General features: G+C 35.4%; 6 protein-coding genes and 2 non-coding genes across 11 annotated transcripts; 4 read left to right on the forward strand and 4 right to left on the reverse strand.

Annotated features, from left to right (window-relative positions):
* Nucleotides 1-730: 730 nt before the first annotated feature.
* F13H8.2 (Small-subunit processome Utp12 domain-containing protein) lies at nucleotides 731-4,374 on the forward strand. The gene is made up of 10 exons (NM_001383860.1): nucleotides 731-894; nucleotides 938-1,058; nucleotides 1,104-1,314; nucleotides 1,363-1,636; nucleotides 1,681-1,880; nucleotides 1,926-2,376; nucleotides 2,423-3,067; nucleotides 3,120-3,601; nucleotides 3,648-3,892; nucleotides 4,090-4,374. Exons 1-10 carry the CDS (start codon nucleotides 739-741, stop codon nucleotides 4,092-4,094), a joined length of 2,790 nt encoding a protein of 929 aa, NP_001370512.1. The 5' UTR covers nucleotides 731-738; the 3' UTR covers nucleotides 4,095-4,374.
* Nucleotides 4,375-4,387: 13 nt separating this feature from the next.
* F13H8.14 lies at nucleotides 4,388-4,512 on the forward strand. Its single transcript, NR_051187.1, has one exon. It is a non-coding gene; the product is annotated as an Unclassified non-coding RNA F13H8.14 (non-coding RNA).
* On the reverse strand, nucleotides 4,391-4,517 carry F13H8.13. Its single transcript, NR_051188.1, has one exon. It is a non-coding gene; the product is annotated as an Unclassified non-coding RNA F13H8.13 (non-coding RNA).
* Nucleotides 4,518-4,582: 65 nt separating this feature from the next.
* bpl-1 (BPL/LPL catalytic domain-containing protein) lies at nucleotides 4,583-10,066 on the forward strand (the record flags this gene model as incomplete). 3 transcript variants are annotated; one of them, NM_062856.8, is made up of 19 exons in its annotated part: nucleotides 4,583-4,673; nucleotides 4,996-5,096; nucleotides 5,142-5,271; nucleotides 5,317-5,463; nucleotides 5,553-5,700; nucleotides 5,745-5,970; nucleotides 6,335-6,538; nucleotides 6,585-6,884; nucleotides 6,934-7,193; nucleotides 7,240-7,418; nucleotides 7,507-7,573; nucleotides 7,708-7,788; nucleotides 7,971-8,218; nucleotides 8,273-8,609; nucleotides 8,655-8,747; nucleotides 8,795-9,167; nucleotides 9,216-9,682; nucleotides 9,729-9,801; nucleotides 9,848-10,066. In NM_062856.8, the coding sequence occupies exons 1-19, from the start codon at nucleotides 4,632-4,634 to the stop codon at nucleotides 10,017-10,019; spliced, it is 3,648 nt and encodes a 1,215-aa protein (NP_495257.3). In that variant the 5' UTR covers nucleotides 4,583-4,631. The 3 variants fall into 3 exon arrangements, with proteins under 3 accessions (NP_495257.3, NP_871920.1, NP_001379739.1); NM_182120.7 differs by lacking the exons at nucleotides 4,583-4,673; nucleotides 4,996-5,096; nucleotides 5,142-5,271; ... (6 more) ...; nucleotides 7,240-7,418; nucleotides 7,507-7,573 and having other exon boundaries at nucleotides 7,643-7,788; NM_001393097.1 differs by lacking the exons at nucleotides 4,583-4,673; nucleotides 4,996-5,096; nucleotides 5,142-5,271; ... (6 more) ...; nucleotides 7,240-7,418; nucleotides 7,507-7,573 and having other exon boundaries at nucleotides 9,848-10,019.
* scly-1 (Selenocysteine lyase) lies at nucleotides 10,043-11,469 on the reverse strand. Its single transcript, NM_062857.7, has 5 exons — nucleotides 11,085-11,469; nucleotides 10,662-11,037; nucleotides 10,494-10,614; nucleotides 10,336-10,448; nucleotides 10,043-10,292 (listed from the first exon to the last, which is right to left on the reverse strand). Exons 1-5 carry the CDS (start codon nucleotides 11,446-11,448, stop codon nucleotides 10,103-10,105), a joined length of 1,164 nt encoding a protein of 387 aa, NP_495258.2. The 5' UTR covers nucleotides 11,449-11,469; the 3' UTR covers nucleotides 10,043-10,102.
* Nucleotides 11,470-13,750: 2,281 nt separating this feature from the next.
* Nucleotides 13,751-15,091, forward strand: F13H8.1 (Enhancer of polycomb-like protein; the record flags this gene model as incomplete). Of its 2 annotated transcripts, NM_001026911.5 has the most annotated exons (5): nucleotides 13,751-13,906; nucleotides 14,182-14,260; nucleotides 14,307-14,509; nucleotides 14,617-14,711; nucleotides 14,755-15,091. In NM_001026911.5, 5 exons carry the CDS (start codon nucleotides 13,753-13,755, stop codon nucleotides 15,010-15,012), a joined length of 789 nt encoding a protein of 262 aa, NP_001022082.1. The 2 variants fall into 2 exon arrangements, with proteins under 2 accessions (NP_001022082.1, NP_001022081.1); NM_001026910.1 differs by lacking the exons at nucleotides 14,617-14,711; nucleotides 14,755-15,091 and having other exon boundaries at nucleotides 13,753-13,906; nucleotides 14,307-14,544.
* Nucleotides 15,092-15,183: 92 nt separating this feature from the next.
* On the reverse strand, nucleotides 15,184-17,332 carry F13H8.6 (DUF4238 domain-containing protein). The gene is made up of 6 exons (NM_062859.3): nucleotides 17,055-17,332; nucleotides 16,241-16,304; nucleotides 15,880-16,107; nucleotides 15,714-15,830; nucleotides 15,535-15,662; nucleotides 15,184-15,485 (listed from the first exon to the last, which is right to left on the reverse strand). The coding sequence occupies exons 1-6, from the start codon at nucleotides 17,234-17,236 to the stop codon at nucleotides 15,299-15,301; spliced, it is 906 nt and encodes a 301-aa protein (NP_495260.1). The 5' UTR covers nucleotides 17,237-17,332; the 3' UTR covers nucleotides 15,184-15,298.
* Nucleotides 17,333-18,778: 1,446 nt separating this feature from the next.
* On the reverse strand, nucleotides 18,779-20,464 carry upb-1 (Beta-ureidopropionase). Its single transcript, NM_062860.5, has 5 exons — nucleotides 20,349-20,464; nucleotides 20,195-20,303; nucleotides 19,403-19,980; nucleotides 19,166-19,358; nucleotides 18,779-19,051 (listed from the first exon to the last, which is right to left on the reverse strand). Exons 1-5 carry the CDS (start codon nucleotides 20,456-20,458, stop codon nucleotides 18,878-18,880), a joined length of 1,164 nt encoding a protein of 387 aa, NP_495261.1. The 5' UTR covers nucleotides 20,459-20,464; the 3' UTR covers nucleotides 18,779-18,877.
* Between the last annotated feature and the right edge of the window lie 416 nt (nucleotides 20,465-20,880).

Below are 20,880 nucleotides of genomic sequence, written 5' to 3' on the forward strand. Positions count from 1 at the left end.
ACTCGTTCTACGTTCTTCACTTCGTCTCCTCTCGTGTAAATTGTTCTTTCCTTGCAAATAATCGATTTTTACGCGTCCCCTTTCCGTGTAAATTGTTGTTTCACTGCGAAATATCGATTTTTTTGAAATATTTTACTTTTATTCCGCGAAAACGACTCAAAAACCGAAAAAAACAATTCAAATTGAACTTTTTAGAGTCGAAATTGATTTTTCTCCCCCAAAAAACAATGAAGAAAAATCATCATTCAAAACCGTGCGGAGGTTGCAGAAATGGGCGTATTGTAAGGCACGGTTCTGTGGGCGTGGCCAATCCCCCGAGTTGGGAATCCCCCCAGTTGGACATCCCCCGAGTTCTTCGGGTCTCGATTTTTGTAGATCCTCAAATTTAAACTTCCCTCCTTTTTCACAATCTGTGCATTTCCTCGTAGTCGTGTTTGCGGACAATGCGCGTCAATTGACATCTCAATCTTTTTTGATAATTATTTCTCGAGTTTTATAATTATGTTTTTTCCGTATTGCGTTTGCGTCTCTAGATAATAAATACATGTTAAATTTTGCACATCTTTTTTTCATTCGAAATTGTTCAATGGTCTATAATTATTTCCGAGTTCTGCTTTGCTATTTGCACACAACCCAATTTTCGAGTTGTTGGCTCTTTTTTCATCACCAAAAACATTGTCAATTATGTTTTTATAAACCTATTGGAATTGCCCAAAAATTATAATTGTTTGTTTTCAGATGGGATTGACCAAGGATTATTTGAAATATGAACATGCCGGCTCCTGTGGGTGCGTTGGATCTGCCAACGGCCAACTTGTTGCGATTGATGGACAAACCGTTGCTGTATCGGCAAATGAATATTTAAATTTCTACAACATGAGAACTGCAGAAAAGGTTTATTAAAATACAAATCACATTAATTTGTAAATATTTTCAGGTTAACGAAATTATTGAATCTACAAAGCCAATTTCGTGTGTTCGGCAATGCGAGAACAAACCGCTTCTTGCAATTGGATATGCCGATGGTTCAGTGAAGTTGTTCAATCAAGAAAATGAAGGTTTTAATTTGATTATTCAATCAAAATCACAACAATTGCATTCAGATTCTGAACCAATTATGTTCTCTGGTCACAAGAAAGCTGTGAACTGCATCGAGTTTAGCAGTGATGGCCTTCTGTTTGCGACGGGTGGAAAAGATGGAGTCATTGTTCTGTGGGACATTCTTGCCGAACGTGGAATGTTTCGTTTACACGGCCACAAGGAATCAGTCACACAAATGAAATTTGTCCGCGGTGATAGATTCATAATTTCCACGTATGTTTCAACTTAATTTTATTGAAGTAATGTGCTTGTTTCTCTCAGATCGAAAGACAGTTTGATCAAGTTTTGGAGTATTGCCTCGCAGTCATGCTTTTATACAGTGATGGACAGCCGAAACGAAATTTATTCAATGAGCTTGCATCGTGATGAAACAGTACTTGTAGCTGCAACTGCTGAATTAGAATTGCTTGTTTTCGAACTCAATTGGAAAAATGGCGCTATCTTTGAACAAGAAGTAAAAAGTGAAGAACCTTCTGCAAAGAAAGCAACAAACGATGATGAAAAGGAAGATGATGTTCTTGCTAATATGGCCAATGTAATAGTTTTCTAAAAAAATAAGTTATTATAATCAATGTTCAGAGATATATCACGACAAAGCTGCGCGGAAGAGTGATCCGTCAGAGCAAAGGAAGAGCTCTGCAATTGGTCGCAACTCATGATGATCGATTCTTAGTATGTGTTGGTGCTGATAAAGTGGCCGACGTCTATAGAGTCTTCTCCGAAACCGAATCTGCAAAAAGGCTTACCAAAAAGTTAAAAAGTGCTAAACGAAAAGCGACGTAAGTTGTCAATAAATAACTGTTTCATCAACTACATTTTCTCAGATCTGACACAACAACAGTTAACGAGGATGATGTGGCAAAAGATGTGACAATTCTTGTTACTCGCATTGGAGAGATGGTTTTACCTCATAAAATCAAGTGGATTGATGTTGTGAGATCAGTCAAAACAAACGAAAACACTTTAATTTATAAGTGGTATGCACTTCTCACAGACAACACAGTTCATTGGGTCAAAATGAGTATTGAAACTACGTCAAATAGTGTTGAATGTGATAGTGTTGGTAATCTAGACAAACTCGGTCACAGAGAAGATGTACGTGCTTTATGTGTATCTTCTTCTTCAAGTCTTCTTGCTTCTGGAGGTGGAAATGAAGTAATTGTATGGAGTACACACTCATTGCGGTCGTCATTAACATTGACTGACAACGATATCAAAGACATTGTCGCAGTTAATTTTGTTCCTGGTGATAACTACATTTTAACTGGTGGAAAGGTATTGTGTTGTATAATATTTTTTGAAGTTAACTTTGTCATTGCAGAACGGAGAAATCGGCGTGTTCGAGTTAAGTAGTGCCGAGCTGGTTGAAACAAGAAAAGCACACACTGGAGCGATTTGGACTATTCAAAATTCACCTGACAATGAAGGATTTATCACGGCTTCTGCAGATAAGACGGTTCGATTTTGGTCATTTGTGCTGGTGACAGAAGGATCAAGAAAGAGAATTTCCATCAAAGAACAAAAAGTTCTCGAACTTCCCGATGAAGCATTGGCTGCAAGTTTCTCTGCGGATGGAAAATTTCTTGTTGTGGCTCTTCTGAATAACACATGTTCAGTGTATTTTGTTAATACGCTTAAATTCTTTGTTTCTCTATACGGACATTCACTGCCTGTCACATGTGTCGATATTGCACCTTCCAGTAAACTTTGTGTCACTGGATCCGTCGATAAATCAGTCAAAGTATGGGGATTGGATTTCGGTGATTGTCATAAATCATTCCATGCACACGATGATGCAGTAACTTCGGTTTTATTCTGTCCTGGAGAAGAACAACTCTTCTGGAGCGCCGGAAAAGATGGAAAAATTAAACAATGGGATGCAGTGAAATTTATTATGGTTCAAGTTCTTGATCGACACACTTTGGATATTCGTTGTTTGGCTCAGTTTACTAATGGATCTGTTATGGTGAGTATTATAAAGTGAAAAATACCTGTTAATTCAAAATATTGATTTTCAGTTCTCTGCTTCTCATGACAAGTCAATCCGTTGCTGGGAGAAAACCGATGAAATTTTAATTGTCGAGGAACGAGAGGAAGTTGAAAGAGAAGAAGAATACGAGAAAAAACTTATTGAAGAGGAAGACGTTGTTGCTGGTGAAAATGCTGACAATGAAGCTGGTGTGGCTAGCAGCAAGACAAGTTCCAGTGTTGTATCCGCTGAAAATATCATTCAAGCAGTTGACATTGCTAGAAACGAGAAGGTTCAACGCCAAGAAGATCCAGGGCATGAACCACATCCTCTTATTGGAGCGTATAACAGTAAATCATTGGATCATTTCATCGTTGATGTCGTCGCCAAATGTAGAGCCAGCGACCTTGATAGAACACTGCTTCTAGTACCTCTCTCCTACGTTGCGGACATCCTTCTGGCTATTTCATCTTGCACACAACAACAGTATAAAGCTGAATTGTGCACCCATGTTGCTGTATATCTAACAAGGTTTGTCTGAAAACTTTAAAAATGACTGCAACCACTTTTTTTGTAGAATCCACCTCAGTCACATCACTGCCTCGTCCGATTATGTCCCAATCTTCGAACAAATGAAATCGAAAATGTCCGAGGGTGTGGAAAAATTGAGAAATGTCACTGGAATCAATTTGGCAGCGCTTCGACTGTTAGCTACAGAGCTAGAAGATCGTGAGCAGGTTAAAAAGTTTGCTCAAATTGAGCTTGGAGTGGAAGATCCAAAAAAGAAGCGAAAGGGGAGGAAAGCGGTGTTAAAGACGCTAGGTATGTTTCAATATTTTTGAAATTTTAATTTTAAATTGCATAATTCAAATTTTTATATTCTACAAAAATATTATCATATTCAAACAATATTACATACGACACCTGTGTAACGCGAGAGTGCGCCGCCAAATTTGAGAAGCTTTTGTCTGTCATCCCTCATTCTCTAGTAAAACAAACAAATGTCTTTTATTTTTCAGCATAATCCTCCTGCATCTTCTCCACGACCCACCAACTCGAGTTGTTCTCCACAACTACGACGCCTTCAAATCTATATCTTTCTTTTCCTTTTTGTTTCCTTCGTTAGAGTTGTCTCGTTTTTTCACTCTTTCAATTTATTCTTGTTATTGTTACATTCTATATTCTTTTTTTGTTTCTGTTACGTTCGTTTTTTTGTTTCCCACCTCGTTTCGTTGTTTTCCCTTCTTTTTTTGTTTTTTATCCGCATTCAATTTGTTCGCTCAATAAAAACCACTATCGAGAGTTCACTCTTTTCTTATGTGGCTTAAAAGCGGGAGCAATGCGAAATAGGGAGAAGCTCGACTTCTCTTTCATTTTTTCGTTCTCTCCAACAACTAGCATACTGCGTCTCTTTGCTCTCTCATCCGCGACGTCGTCTAGCTTCAAAATGGGAGCCGGTCTTCGACCAATTGACACTCTTTTTCAACATTTTGATTCGGTTTGACACTTTCATTGCAGATTTGCAATATTCAGTATCAAATTACTATCAGTTGAACAAAAAATGATACTTTTCGTTTGGTCACTAGTTTCATCGGCCATTGAGGTTTGTTTTTAGATTTTTTAATAATTATTAATTTTGAAAACCGATGTGGAAAATTTTAAAACCTAAAAAATTGTGAAGAAAAAATGCCGTATACTACAGTAGCTGGAGGAAATTTTGTTGCAAATACATAATCGTAGCGAGACCCCCGCAGTGAACAGTATATGCCTTTCACATACTACTGTACATGTAGGCGTTCGAAAAAATCGATTCTCGGCAGTTTTTTTTTCTAATTTCATGAATGTTTATTTAATTAAATTATTTTTCAAGTTAATAAAATCTAAAATTGAACGAAAATTTAGAAATAAATCCTAACTTCTTCCAGGCTGCTCGAAAACGTCATATTGCTAATTTCCTTCGTGCCTTACTTGCTCAACAACGGGTTTCTAGAAACTATGAAATGCTCATATGGAAAACAATTATTAAGTATGTTCTTGTGTTCTGATTAATTTAATATTAAATATATTTCAGATCTTCACAATATTTATCAACTCAAAGAGCCAGTTCATCGAGATTGTACCGACCAACTAGTGAACCAAAACTCGATTCGACACTTGTCTTGCAGACTGATTTAATACAAGTTTATGCCGAAAAATTCGAAGTAAGCTGAAATATATTTAATTTCTCAAAAAAAAACTTTTTCCAGACGCTTCGTGCCAGCGAATGGAGATTTTGTCCGTCTTTATGGCCTTGTGAAGAGGATTCAATATACTTTGTAGTACATGATGAATTCATGGAAAAACGACAAAAAGAGCCAGGAGGAGATGAAAAATTGGAACCAAACTATTTTAAAGTGAGTGTTCTGTCAAGAGCCTTTTAAATAAAATATGAACGTTTGATGAAATAAAATATTAAGAGCATAAATATATTTTTTAATTTCAGCTTCACGAAAAGTGTGATCGATTGGCAGTTCACAAAACAATGACCCGATGCTTATATGCTTGCTCATTCGATATGTTCATAGATGTTGTAGATGCATTTTCTGAAAAGTTTCTCATTGACGAAAACTTTCAAGTTACCAAAATTTTCAGTAAGTTTTCTGTCTGGATTTTTATATCAAAATTTCGATTTCAGGCATGTTTGCACCGCCACAAGAATTAGATCGATCGTCAACGTCATCTCTCCGACCCGAAATGCGAACTTCAACGTTATCACTTGCATCGAATTCTCTCCTTCCGAGACCTCTTCCAATTTTACAGCATTTGTTCTGGGGAGATCGTACAGGATCAACGAAATTCTCGACTAATGATCGATATGGAAGTGAAGGAAATTTAGACATGTCCCCGAGTCGACGACATCCGTGAGTTATTATTTTAACTTTAAAACTTTTTAATAACAATTTTAACTTTCTAATACCAATTTTCAACTTAAAGCTGACATATGTAACTAAAAAAAGTTAGAAAGATTTCCACTTCAAAAAAAGTTAATCTCTCTGTTAATCCTCAACATTCAACTATCAGCAAAAAATAAGAAATAAAAGGTATTTGATATTCTCAATTGAAGATTATCCATCTGCACCTCAGTATGACCTAAATCCATCTAAAATCCCCATCCAATCACACTTTTCTCAACAATTTAATATTTTCATTTTCACTCTAGACACGAAAATTGCAGTTTTCCAAACTGCTCGTCTTCCGATCCAATCCTCAATTTTCCATTTGCAGAGGCCGTCCATCATCATCTGCAACAATATCCAATTCAGCCAGAAGACGTCGTTATCGTTCTTGTAATTCACCGGAACATCTTGAATCTGAATCCAGTCAATTGACTCTTGAAAGCGGAAGTGAAGAATTCCGAAGTCTTCCTCGATATATCAGACAACTAAATCAACGGGATTTTGGAAGCCCTAGTAATAGTATTACGAACGGGTATATTTCAAAAAGTCTGAGATCTGAAGTTCACATTTCTTTACAGATATATTCCTGATTCCGTCGACTTCAATAGTTTGCCCAGATATATTCGTCATCTGGAAAAGTCGGTTTGCGACTCAACAGAAGACGTTACTTCTTTTCGATCGGATAGAGCACTTCCATCGTCTTCTTCCTGTAGTCATCCTCCAACAACTTCTGATTCTTGTACAAGTAGTCTAGCAGAAGAAGCAGCATCGAACAGCGGAATATATAAGAATCAAAGTTCAGCATCAAGAACTAATTCAAACGGATCATCAACTGATCGAAGGACACCTGATTGTCATCCAATAAATTCTGGATTAAAGTAATTATAGTTGATAAATATATTTCCATCGAAAATTGAGCCATTTCAGAAGTCATTTCACAATGGATGAACTACGTATGATTGATGAAACCGATTCGGAGACTGTCAATACAGCAAGGGAATTAATTGAAGAGGATGCTGAAAACATTTCATTTGCAAAACTTGCTTATCAAAATACGAACGGAAATGCGGCAAATAAACCTGAGAAGGAAAATAGAAATGGCTCCAAATTTGCAAATGGAAGTGTTACCATCAAACTGGAAACAAGTGATAATCTAAATGACAAGATCACGAATTCCGATAGAACACGTATGTGGTCAAACTTCAAGTTCATTTTCTTAATGCATTATTTCAGCAACACCGTATCCCCCAGCTGATTCTGAAAGACCAATAAGTGAAGCTTCCTCGTGTCATTCTGAATCTCCTCCGCGAGACTCGAAGCCTCCACGAAGTCCATCTAGAGTTACGATTCCAACAATCGACTTTTCTCGACTTCCTCCACTTGCTCAACAAACTGCCCGTTCTAAACGAAGTGTATGTTTTGTTTCTCTGCGTCTCTCATTGATTTTCGCGTTACAATATTTTTTATTTATTTCTTTAAAATACTGAATATCATTTACAGACCTCTGTCGTCGCCAACAATAACCGGCAAAATTCCCAGCGTCGTTTCTCAGCTTTCTCAACGGAAAGTAAGTTTTTTTCCCTCTTGAGGCCTAGAATTTGAGTAATATACGGCCACGGCTTCGCACTTTTGTTTGCCTTGTTCCGATGAACTTTCCTAGAGTTATTAGCAATGCCCGTCACATTGCTCTACTTTTTACAGGCGATCGAGGAAGATCTGTCAGTCCTTCATTTGAATATTATCAAAATCGATCTCTACGCGGATTCACTTCTGCAGCCAATCGTAAGTTTGCGAATGAATTTTGTGCTTTGATAGTTCTTGATAAACATCACAAACGACCGCCAAGAATGCAACATCTTGCCATAAACGACCACCTAACTAGAAGGTCACATGCCTATTATTTGTGTGCTATAGAGATTCTATTGATTTTTTTATCCGGATGCTTGCAAATTTTATTTTTTCAGCACATCGCGTCGCTACTCGAAATTCCACAGTTCGTCAAGTACCACTTTACCAGTTCCTGACATCAAGAAGTTCATCATTCAAGGCAATGTGTAAACCGAACTCTGTTCTCGTATATACCGGAGGGAATGATAGTCTTTATTCTGATATCCGTCATCGATTATCATTTCTTTTACCTCCAGATGAGATCACTGTTTTTAATGTGTCAATTCAAGCTTTGAAAAAACAGCCATGGGCAGAAAAATCAACGGTGAGAAAATTAAATATTGAACAAAAAATAAAATTGTATAAAAAAACTTCTCAGGTTTGTGTAATACTTGCGTCTACGAACGATTTGGACGATGAAGCATGGGAGAAAATTCAAGCATATTTCAATCAAAACGGAAAAATAATTTTTGTCTGCCAGAATAAGCTATTGGCAAGTATCACAGGTTGTGATTCGAGTAAAGCGAACGCTTCTATTCTTCGATTTGCATTTGGGAGTCAAAATAACAAATTGAAAGATACAAATAAGGAATTCGTGAAATTTCTTGAGAAGAATATGAAAAAGCTTCCGAAATCGACAGCAATTAATGAGACTTTTCGCTCAAAAGATGTCAGTGTTGGAGCAAATTTCACAGTTGTACTCAAGAAAGAACCAGGTATGTTTTTATTTAGTTTCAATTAATTATGAAAATTATTTTAAGATGCACCCTTGTTCTTGTATATGCAAAATAACGGAAGCCTGCATGCTTCAGCATTGTTCTCTGATGCAACAACTCAACAATTGATAGCACCAAGTCAGTGTTCATTGGTTTATTATTTATTATTTTCTATTTTTCTTCAGATAGTAATTTACTGAAAGATTCTCTACGAAGCGTAGGAGTAAACGTCTGTGACACGACAATGCCTCCATTAACCAAAGGAATTCTTATTGCTGAATATGACTCAATTATAGAAAGCATCGCTGGCCTTCGATTGGGCGAAGAAATTGGTTTACAGCCGCGAATTCTGCTCAGGAAAAGTGATGTTGTAGAAGAATTAGGACTTCCTGAAGCTACTGAGAAGCTTCTTCCAATCGAGGTGGTTAACCGGGATTCTGATGCTGGAACCAGTAAAAATTTTGACTTCAATCTTTATTTCGAACAAATTCATTCAAAAATCGGTCAAGTCGTACTGCTTGTTGATGTAGCAACAACTACAATGGATATTATTGAAAGGTATGTCCTTGTGAAATAAAAATTATTAAAAATAATTAATTTTTTTAGTGTGAATGCCGGAATTCCATCACTCGAAAGTGTAGTTGTAATTGCAAATCGTCAAATCAGCGGAAGAGGACGAGGTGGAAATGAGTTCCTTTGTCCACGTGGGATGGCAATGTTCAACTTTTCTTTTTCTATCTCAAAAAAGAGCAGAATCGCAAAACATCTTCCAATTCTCCAGCACATTTTCTGTGTGGCACTTGTTGAAGCAGCACGGAATCTATCTGGATATCCAGAGTTTCCACTGCATATCAAATGGCCAAATGATCTGTATTGTGAACGATCTCATAAAGTTGGTGGAATGCTTCTTCAGTGCAGTACTAGGGATGATTCATTCCGAGTCAGTATCGGATGTGGAATGAATGTTTCGAACGATAAACCGACGATGTGCTTGAATGATATGCTGCCTAAAGAAGCCGAAACACGGATTACAAAAGAACAATTGATTGCGGAAACAATAAACAAATTCACTTGTATGTTGATATTATTAAACCTAAAACTTCAAAATATATTATTCAGATTACATGAAGGACTATGAGGATAATGGCCCGGAAACCTTCAAAAAGAAGTATCACGAGTACTGGCTGCATTCGTACGTTTTTCTTCTCCTCTACACATACAAATTTGCATTTTTACAGACAACAAGAAGTTCTACTGTCAGACTTCAATGAACGAGTAACGATTCGAGGAATCGACGATGACGGATACCTGCAAGTACGCAGCAAGTCCAACCCGGATAAAATATTCTCAATCGGTGATGATGGAAATACCTTCGACATGATGAAGGGTCTAATTCGTCATAAATATTAGGATTGTAGCGGATACAGATAGATCAGTGTATAAATAATTTATTGCATAAAATTTCATGAAAATAGTTATTGCGGCTGTTCTTCTTAAGACGGGGAGCACAACTGCACAAGCTCATCCACAACCGTCTCAATTTCAGCTATTTTTGTTGATCTTCCAAAACTAATTCTGACAGTCTTGGACGCAACTGCAAACGGAATTCCACAAGCTTTGAGAATTGGACTACACTCGTTTTTGTGACAAGCTGCACCAGTTGAAGCGTTGAATGTTTGACATCTGAAACAAAACTGTTAGATATGTTTCGGAATTTGATCCTCACTTTTCCAGCAGATCACAGCCATGGGATGGATAATCCAGAAAAGCCACACTTGATGTATTTGGAAGTCTCTGGGATCCAATAAAATGAATTATGTGCGAGTTTCGAAGTCGTTTCTGTAGAATTCTAAATTTCTAGGTATCAAGTGTAGAGCTTCTCACCAGTAAAAGTTCTTCAAAATAATCTCTATTCTGACGTAGAATACTCTCAATATTCAAAAATCCTTCATTGTAAACTTTTGCAGCTTCTCCCAATCCAACAATCATCGGAGTATTTTCAGTTCTAAAATCATATATTATAAGGAGAATCTGACAAAAAGTGAAACATACCCGCTTCTCCATCCAGATTCTTGGTTTCCACCTAATAACATTGGAGGAATCCTTTTAGATTTCGGATTAAAAATCAGCGCTCCACTTCTCGGTCCATAAAACTTGTGACCAACTACAGTAACCGCATCGGCACTCAACGATCGAACATTAACTGGGATCTTTCCTGCAGCTTGTGCAACATCAGAATGGAGAAATGGGACATTGGTTTTTAACTTTTCACGAATAGCTTGAAAGATTTCAGATACGGGTTGGAGAACTCCAGTATCGTTGTTTGCCAACATTATTGTTACCAGACAAGTATCGGATGTCAGTGCATCAAGAATTGATTGAGAAGTAACAAAACCAGTCAAAGGGTTTATAGAGACATATGTGACACCTAAAATGAAGAAGTTAGAAAAATATTCAGAATGAAATTAAACTTACTAATTTCTCCGTCCTCTTCTCTTCTCTTCAATGGTTCCAATATTGACGGATGCTCGATATTTGTAGTGATAATATGTGGAAGTTTTGAAACTTTCTTAGCATTTCTTATAGTTCCTTCAATAACCCAATTATTAGATTCTGTACCACCAGAAGTGAATACAACACATTCTCCATCTACATTGAACATTTTTCCGAGATGACTTCTTGCTTCTAGAATTGCATCAGCAGCCTTCAATGCATTTTCATTATTACTCGAAGGATTTGCCCATAGATCTAGAGCATCAGTTATTGCAGACTTTACTCTATCATCCAATGGAGTAGTTGCATTGTTATCTAGGTAGATCTTTATAAAATTAGATGCCATGATGAGCCGATTGTAAACCAACTATAAAAATGGAAAGTGAGAAAAAATCGGTGCTAAACAAATTGAGAAAATAAGTTGAAATTATATGCAAAAGATGACAAAAGGATGGATTGACCTAATCGAAGGTCATTGTGAAATTGTATTTGTTCAAAAGAAATGTTATATTGTGGTTTTGCTCTGATGAGGCGGAAGGAATGATTCATGAGAATTAGAGAAACATACGAAAAAAAGGTGCCGGAGGGGAAATGGTGTTGGTAAGTGGAATGTGGATACTGGAGAAAAAATGATAATGGAATCTAAAAATAGAGGATCACGCATATAAAAAATTTTTTAAACTCTTTGAAGTATTCGAAAAAATATATACCCAAAATCAAGTCACAAGTTTCGAATTATCACTCTATTTCATACTTTTAAAGCTAATTCCAGAAACCTACAAGGCGCAATGTCTGGATGGCGATTCAAAAAATACATCTACAGTATACCCTACTTCAAAGAAACTATTGGAGATTTATTCAAAATCCAATTTTAGAAGCAAAATTAAAAATTTTAGAGTTCAAAACTTCAAAAAAATCGAATTGATAAAAACATACCGAGCACAAAAACAATCATAAATTATATCTCCTATATCTTGGATTTTCTTTTTCACATCATATTTTATTGAAATTAAAAGATCTTTAATTTTTTTTCTTCTTTATCATATCTATCATGCCCAACATGATATATTTGTTTTTGAAAACGGAAAGTTTTCAGTACGGACTGCCAAAGTTGTTGATCGAATATTTTATATTTGTAATATAACTTTTGATAAAGTACATATACTTTCCATTCGAGAATTCTAATTAAAGTGTAACCAAATCCTTGGAATCATCAAGGAACCCACTTGTGAGCTCATTCTCTCCCTCTCTTACCCACATGCAGGTACAAACATGCCATAAAACCGAATCGCCGTGCCAAGGAATATGTTTACCTTTTTCGACACTTTTCTCCCTCTCTTCTAGACCCACTATGTTTCCACTTTCTTCTACATTTATCGTTTGCACCGTCCGAATTGATAACACTACCGCATTTTGGAGCTCCACTTTTGTTTGTTTGTTTCTGTCTCAGCTTCGTGTCCATGTGGGTTTATTAGGAGTCCGTTAATTATTTGACAAACTTTTCAAATAAGTTTCAGAACTGTTTCTAGATAAATTTGTATGCTCTAACTATTTCAAAACACATATTCGCTGAAGTTAAAAATTTTGCTATGAGTATTTCATAAAACGTTATTTTGCTTGAAACATTAGTACAATACATATCTTACTATTCATTAATCAAGTGAGATGTACGAGCATTCCATAATTGAAATAAGTTTTCAAAAAACTTCAAATCTTTTGGAATACCACAAATGATCCTTCAAAATTTGATAGATACCCTATTTTTTCTAATAGTCTTGAACCCCATCTCTTCTCTTCAGTTGCTCATGCCTGGGTTAAACGAAGTTATAATATTGAAATTTAATAGAGGACTTTTAGAGTCTGTTTGATCCATCAGCAATTTTTTTTATTCACTGAATAATATTCTTCGAATTTATTTGATATCTGTTTCATATAAAATATGTGTTCCACCGTCACTACAAGTTTTTTCTAGAGGATTATTTCAAAATAAATGGGGTGGGACATTCAAAACGATAAGCCGCTGAGTTTTAACGCCTTTTGAAAATGTTAACTGATAAGGTTCTATTGTGGTTACATCCCTTGGCATTCCCTGTTCCATTCTCTTGAACATACTCGATTATTTTCTTTCTTCATTAAAAAAAAGTTATTACCTTAAAAGGTCCCGAATTTGTCAATTTTTCATTTCTACACGGAAAATAATATTCATGGGAAACTGTAGAAACTTTAAAGTGTTATTTTATGACGACAATATGTATTTTTATGTTGCCTAACATTTTTCCTTTTTTTTTAATTTGCCGTACAAACTGGAAACTCTTGAATTCTAATTTTAGGACATATCCTTTGTTTAAAATTTTCGTTTATGAAACGTGTATTATTGATTGAATACTACACTCACACTTTTATATCGTTCAATAAAGTTAATTTTTACAACCCCTTAAAACTTATCAACAATTAAAATCTGCGATCCCAGCAAAAACGGTAGGTCATGCTTCCGACCACCCTCATGACACCGACTCCGTGCTCTTTTTTCGCTCTCTTTGTCTACAACCTATTCGTCTAATCAGTTATTCGTTTCGATTTAGTTGATAACCAACTCTTTTCGCTTCCATCCAAATTCCAATGCTATCATAAAACTCATCGACAGGTACTCATGTCGTCTTCGTCCGGATCGTCTCAACCGAAACGTCTTGGTCGAAGAGTTTTTCCAAATCAGCAATCAGATCAAATTAGAAGATCACAACAGTTTTTGCATTATGTCCCACCGCCAGAACCACCAGTTGATTATACAATTCGAGTTCCACAAGGTTTGTCAAAATTATTATACCTCACTTATGACGGCAATTCTTTTTTTATACTGCATTCTCGTAAACCCGTTTTCAATTCACAAATATGTTAATTGAATATTGGAATAAGATCGGTTAAAAAGTACAGTCTGTGTTTGAAAAAAAAAAACGTTTCAACTGGGGTATGGGGTATACTAATTGAAACTAAATTTCTCTAGACACGAAAAATCCAGTAGTCTGCTTTTTCAACGTACTCGGAATCAGCAAACAAGCCTCTTTTAAAACATCGTTTTCAGAAAAAGACTATAAAGTAATCGGTGACGTATTTCAACGCCCCTCGTCTGTCGACTATTCAAAAGAGGAAACACATTTGACGTGAGCATTTCTAATTTTACACATTTCTTCTAATTGCTAATTTTAGGTCATCATCAAAGGGTACTCCTCGTCTTGGAGGACGTCGAAATACGGTTGAAGAAGTTTTGGATGAACTCGACACCGTACTTTTTGAAGCTTCAATTCCATTTGATGAGCTCAAACAAAAAGTGGAAAGGTTCAATCTAACATTCAAACCATACGCTCCTGAAATTACAGTAGACGATCTTCCAGAAATTCCATATAGCACAGGTAACTTAACAAAAAATATTTCATGGTTACAGTAGGTGATGATTTTTGAATGGAGCAATTTCTATGAGCAATTTCTATAGAAAATCGATTGGCAGATTAATTTTCAGACATAAAAAGAACGCCGAGACTTGAAGCAAGACCTACAAAGGAAACAATTCAAGAAGAGAGAAACCGAGTGGAAATTGAAAATCAATACAAAAAGGTGAAGGAATCTAGTTAATAAAACCATTACGTAATAAATTCAGACACTGGAAAAAATTGAAATGGCCAAGCAGCACTATTCTCCACAGTACTTCAGAGAACAATTTGAAAGAGAAGGAATTCCGCATTGGAAACGAAATCTTTTAGCCGACAAAAAATCAAAGGAAGCAATCAGACGAATTGAGCATGATGCATGGCTGGATTTTGAAAGAGTTAAACAGAAATTATCGACAAAACCACAAATCAAACGGTCGTCCAGTCTCCAAATGAGAGGTCCACGTATCAAACCTGAGATATCATAAATAATAATCCTTTCATTTTCCCCACATAATTCCAACTATCTCAACTTATTTCTTTCCAATGATAAAGTTCAAAGTATTCGCCTTTTGATGAATATTGATAGAAACAGAATGCCTTCATGATGCAAAACTCGGAGAGCCAAAATCAAGTCAACAATTTCAAGAAATAAAATTGAAATTCAAATTGAATTTATTTAGAATAAATCATATTATCACCTTAATCGAGATAGAAAAGTACCGATTTCTAAAAAGCCAGACTAACTTCTCTTAAAGAAAAAAATTATTAGAATTATTTAGAAATACTATTAATTGACAAGCTCAACTTTCTCTCAGTTGGTGATTGAGCTCTTCGTTTTTCTCCAAGACTTTTCCATTCTTTCAATCTCTTCATACACTTTTCTGGTAGATCAACCCATTCTTCTCCAGTTAGTTTCATTAAATGATGTAATGCCTTTCCTGGCTCCAACTCGTAGTAACTGAAAATGATAAAAGTCTAATACTGAAAATAATTTGTAAAAATCATACTCCACGTTATACTGAGCCGCTACAAAGTATGCCCATTGGCGATTTTTACTGTAGATGACAACTTTTTGAGATATTTTACGAGCGTTCTCAATGAACAAGTTGACGTTGTCAAACTTTGCAGAGAGGTTCTGAATAAAAAATATTTTGAATATCTTCTGTTTAGAAGCTCAAAATGTTACCTTAAACGGTTGAACTGGATCCACATCAGTTTCATGAAACAAAGTGAGAGGAATCATTACAAGATGCCCATCCCGTCTAGTGACACTTACAGCCAGTGGCAAATCGTTTCCGAGACTCTGAAAATAAAATAGTTTAATTCTAAAATAAAGGCCTTAAATTTCTTACAACGACATGACTTATTCCAGCAGATGCCAACTCATCTCTGTCCAATAACTCTCGATTATCCGTAATGTACATGTACTCTGCTATTTTTATGAATCCAGCCAATATCTTTGATTGATCCGTTTCTGGTTTGATATAAGGAACAATTTCTCCTTTTCCATTAATCTCACTCAAAGTTATCGCGTTTAAATCGTTTTCCATTGATTGTTCGAGGGATCTGACTTGGATCAGCTGCAAATTTCTCAACGCATTTTAATAACTTCATAAGCAGTTTTAAAAAAACCGCTGTCATTTTTTTTCTCTTACTGCATTTTTATTTTTTCATAATGTTGTACCAGTTATAGCCAAAGATTAAATTACCTACATTTGAAACGTTCCCGAGGCCTGGAATAGAGACGATTGAATTGTTTGAGCCTGTTGAATTTGTTCTGAAATTATTTTCAATGAGTACTGGCGTTTTTATCATATTTATGGGACGCGTTTAAAAATTTATTCGTCACAATTTTCAACTTTTGAACTTCACATTTATTTTTAAACACTGCCATAATTTATGCAAAAAATTACTGTGCCTCTATATCTATAATTACGGGAAGTAATCATTAGATGAGAGTTTTATTATTAGAAAAACTTAAATTATATATTGGACAATATGAAAAAAAACGAGATACGTAGAATGTTTTAGTAGAAACAAATCGAGTGAAGAATATGTTTCAAAGTGTGTTGGCATGTACATTTTCCCCCGTTGCTAAACACTTTCCATGGGAACTTTTCCTATAAAAAACGCACACAAGAGACTCACAGAAAAAGCATGGAAATTGAAAAAAACTTAAGTTATAATTTTCAAGACTATTCATGCAAATAACTTTTTAGATTGAATTGAAATTTTTAAAACCTATTGAAACAGGGTTTTACATGAAAATGAATGTCGTGTGGTTGAAACACATTTTGAACAAAACTCAAATAACTTTAGAGTGTTGATTAGATGTGCTTTAGTTTTTTGAAAATTAATTAAACAGAAGTCTAACGGTGAAAAATTATTTCTACAACACGACTACAGGCTTTTGAAGTTATATATATTCTTTCTAAACGCTGAGCAATACGTTTGTTTTTGATTATTTAAAGTTTATAAATTTGAAAAAAAAACACCAAACTATCATGAAAAATTTCTTAAAACTTACTGAGAAGAATACATAAGCGGAATAGAACTATCACCGTCAATAGGAATCGGTCCATAGCTGTTGGTTGTAGCAGAACGGGCAAAATGAGATCGACGACGAAGTGTTGATTGATTGATAACAGCAGCAGCAGAATTGAGCATCTTGCCAAAACGAAATCTTGCACGACGAGATATGCTGTCCATTATTTGAATTTAAGCAAGTTATAAATATGAAGAAAAAGAATTTAAGAAAGGGAGCTCTGTGCAGAGCATATATAAAGTAAGGCAAACTGGTAATTTGAATGAGAATTCGAGAAAAAAGAAGAATAATGCACAAAAAGTAGGAAGGAGGAGCCAAGTTGCCTCGAGCCACCAGAGATATCAAAAATGTGTTTAAGAACTTCTTAATTGTAAAGATATGAGTTTAAGAACTTCTTAATTGTAAAGATATGAATATGAATGATTTGTGAAACAACTGAAAACATCAAACAATACAAGTTGTAGTAATCAGATGGAAATTTACACTGGGGATCTGCCACAGCACCATGAAAATAGTAGTGTCTGATACTATACAAAACGGAAAAAACAAAAAAAAATTGGGTTCAATGAAACCATAATTCTAGACACCTCGATTGAATACAAAATGAATACAATAAAGTCGGAAATAAAAAGTAGCCTAATCTACAACTGTAAATTGAAAGATTTGAAATCGCTAAAAGAAAAATGAATTTCTGAATTATGGAATTATGGAAAAAAAATCTGTTGAACAAAACAAAAGTACTAAATATTCTTCATTTCCATAATAGTTAAATTTAGTTTATGAGTGAGTTAGTCACACAACATTTCAAAATCCAAATTTTTATTTCATTTTAACTGTTGCTCATTGTGAACAAATATGTCTACTTCCTTAGATTTGACAGGGCGACCTTAAAAAAGGGACGATCCGTTCTATAGACTGCGGATCTGGGAGTCAGGTACATTGCCTGGTGGTACCTCACTGGGCTATAATTCAAGTCATGCTCTAGCCTGGGACTGTAACCGGTAATCCAGTCGTGGATTACTCCACTTCCCAATAAAGACAGAGTGAACATAGATGTTTTTAAACACTAAAATCTTACGAACATCTTCATTATAAAAAATCGTATTTTTAATTGGTCAAGCCGTTCCGCTTGCTGAGTTTCTCTCAATTTTCATGAAAAACAGTCATCTTATAATAATTGATATTTTACTTAAAAATTGTAGATAAACGCATTTTTCTTGGATGAACGGCAATCAGAGTAGTCTGGTATGGGACAAAAATTAACAATACCGCATACAAAATCTCAAAATACAAAACAAAACCTTTAAAGTAGTATCTAATAGTTATTCAAAAGTAGTACGAAAATTCCAAAATAATTTTGGTTTACTGCGAACTAGGAAAAATTCTCAAGAAGAAGGGAAAATAACATGAGATGGGCGGTTATCAGAAACTAGTGATTATAATATTGGTGCCTAGTTTCTCTATATGTTGCCTCAGTAACGACAGCAAAAATATTATCACTAGAATAAATATCTTATCAAATATCTAAAGAAAACTTCTTTTAAAAAGCAAAAGAGCTGAAGTATATATCACCTAACTAGTAAGTAAGTTTATAAAGCTTCAGTCTTCCACATGATTGCTTCTTTTAAAGTTTATCAAGTACAACAAGTTGAGTCATCTCCCTCTTCTGATCTACTACTATTCACCTCATTAGTTCAAATCATGAGCTAAATTGAATTACATTTATTTACGATTCAAATAATAATCAGGTGATAGAAAACAAAGAAAAATCATCCATAAATTGAAATGTCAACAACAAAACTGATTCATTGCTCTCTTCTGATGTCTGGACGATAGTCCGGGTTGGAAACTTCCGTAATCTTTTGAGCGTACATGTCGAGACGGTTTGTCATTCTGAATCCCCAAGCATCCTTGCATTGACGACACAGATTTAAGTCGAGTTCAGCAATGAGAACTCCCTCACGAACACGAGATAATGCCTGAAAAAAATATGTATCAGATTTGTTCAAGCTATTTTTTTTTAAAAGAGAGAAACAGTTATAAAAATTTTTGAGCAGTTACTCATTGTTGAAGTTTAACCTCAATAAACTCACTGGAGTACGGCTACCATCAGGAGCAGCAATATAACTGGATCCATAAAAGTGACCGAAGTCTTTGTGCGCTGGTTGCCCATTTCCACTGGTAAATTCATTTGGGAAGACTTCAGTGCCCACGCGGTTAATTCCAACTGTGAAGACGTGATTGGCAATGGCAGCATTTCGTGCTTCGATACCCCAGAGTGGTTCACTAAATTTCCATGTTTTTAATGTTTCAATATTGAATCAACAAACCTGAGAGCACCAACTGTTGCTGATGGATTGAAGATGATCTCTGCACCGTTAAGAGCGTACATCATCCAATTTTGTGGATGATGGCGTCCGTAACAAATATTGATTCCGATACGACCGTATTTGGTTTCAAAAACTGGATGACCAAGTGTGGACTCCATATAGTATGTAGATTCATTAAAATCTCCAACTCTTGGAATATGATTCTTTCTAGATCTTCCGATAACCCGTCCAGTATGAGAAATCACAACAGCTGTATTCCAAATAACATCATCCTTTTCTTCGTCTCTTTCCAAAATTGGAGAAATAATCACAATATCATGTTTCACGGCCAATTTAGAAAGGAATTGTGTAGTTGGTCCAGTGTATACAGATTCTGCGAATTCTGTCCATGGAAGACGTTCACGAGTACAGAATGCAAATGGCATTGTCCAAGCTTCTTGAAGTCCAATAACATTAGCTCCAGCGGAAGCAGCAGCTTCAATCATTGCTCCGACACGTTGATGAATTGCATCACGTTGTTCAACGACACTGTCTGTAGTTGGACGGTGGATTTTGTTTTGAATAGCGGCAACGCGAACCTTAAAAAATGGTAATATTTTCAAATATATATAACAAACTGGGACTCTCTTTTTCTCTTTTTCCACCTAATATTTGCAGTGCTCAAAGATTAAGAATGAAAAGCTAAATACGAGAAACAGACAGAACATCTCCCATAACAATATTCTTCCTTTCTACAAAATTGGTTATCAGAAAAGTTATTTAAAACAATTTAATTTTATAATTTCTGCTCACCAGTCTTGGAGCTCTTGTTTGTTCTTTTTGAGCGTCCACAATGTATCCAGACAGTTGGAAATCACCATCTTGTGCTAGTTTTTCCGCAATAGAAGAAATTTCCAGTGCTCTGAAAATAAAGTATTTGCGAATTTTCATTATATTTTAAACAAACCTGTATGGTCTACCATAAAGAATTCTTTCGACTTCATCTAAAGAAACTCCGTCCAATTTTTCAGCCAAAGCAGTTTCAACGCCATCGAATTGAGCCGGAGCTGCAGACATTTTTACCTGAATAAGATAAAATAAATATATAAAGATATGATGTTTCTAGTGAAAATGGACAAATTGCGATAAGACAAGATAAGAAAATGAATTCACATTAAAATTGAATGAACACTATTTATTGGGCAGTATTTGACCTTAAATTTATCGGAACTTGAATGCCATTTAAAGAGAAAGTGGTGTTATCAATTGGAAAATAGAATTTAATCAAGGAAAAAGAGAAACTTTTTTTCGGCGAACACCAAATTTTTTTTCAACTTCTTATCAAGACCGAAATGATAAGATGTATCAGACCAGCAAATTTGATTCTTCTGCGAATCTTCGAGAAAACAAGAAAGAGCAAAAAAGCAAAAGTATCTGATGTTAAAGAGATCCTAACTGAATAGTTTAAAGTCTCCTGTCCTCTCAGAACGACAGCTGTC

This window comes from Caenorhabditis elegans, chromosome II (assembly GCF_000002985.6).
Source record: "Caenorhabditis elegans chromosome II".
Taxonomy (NCBI): domain Eukaryota; kingdom Metazoa; phylum Nematoda; class Chromadorea; order Rhabditida; family Rhabditidae; genus Caenorhabditis; species Caenorhabditis elegans.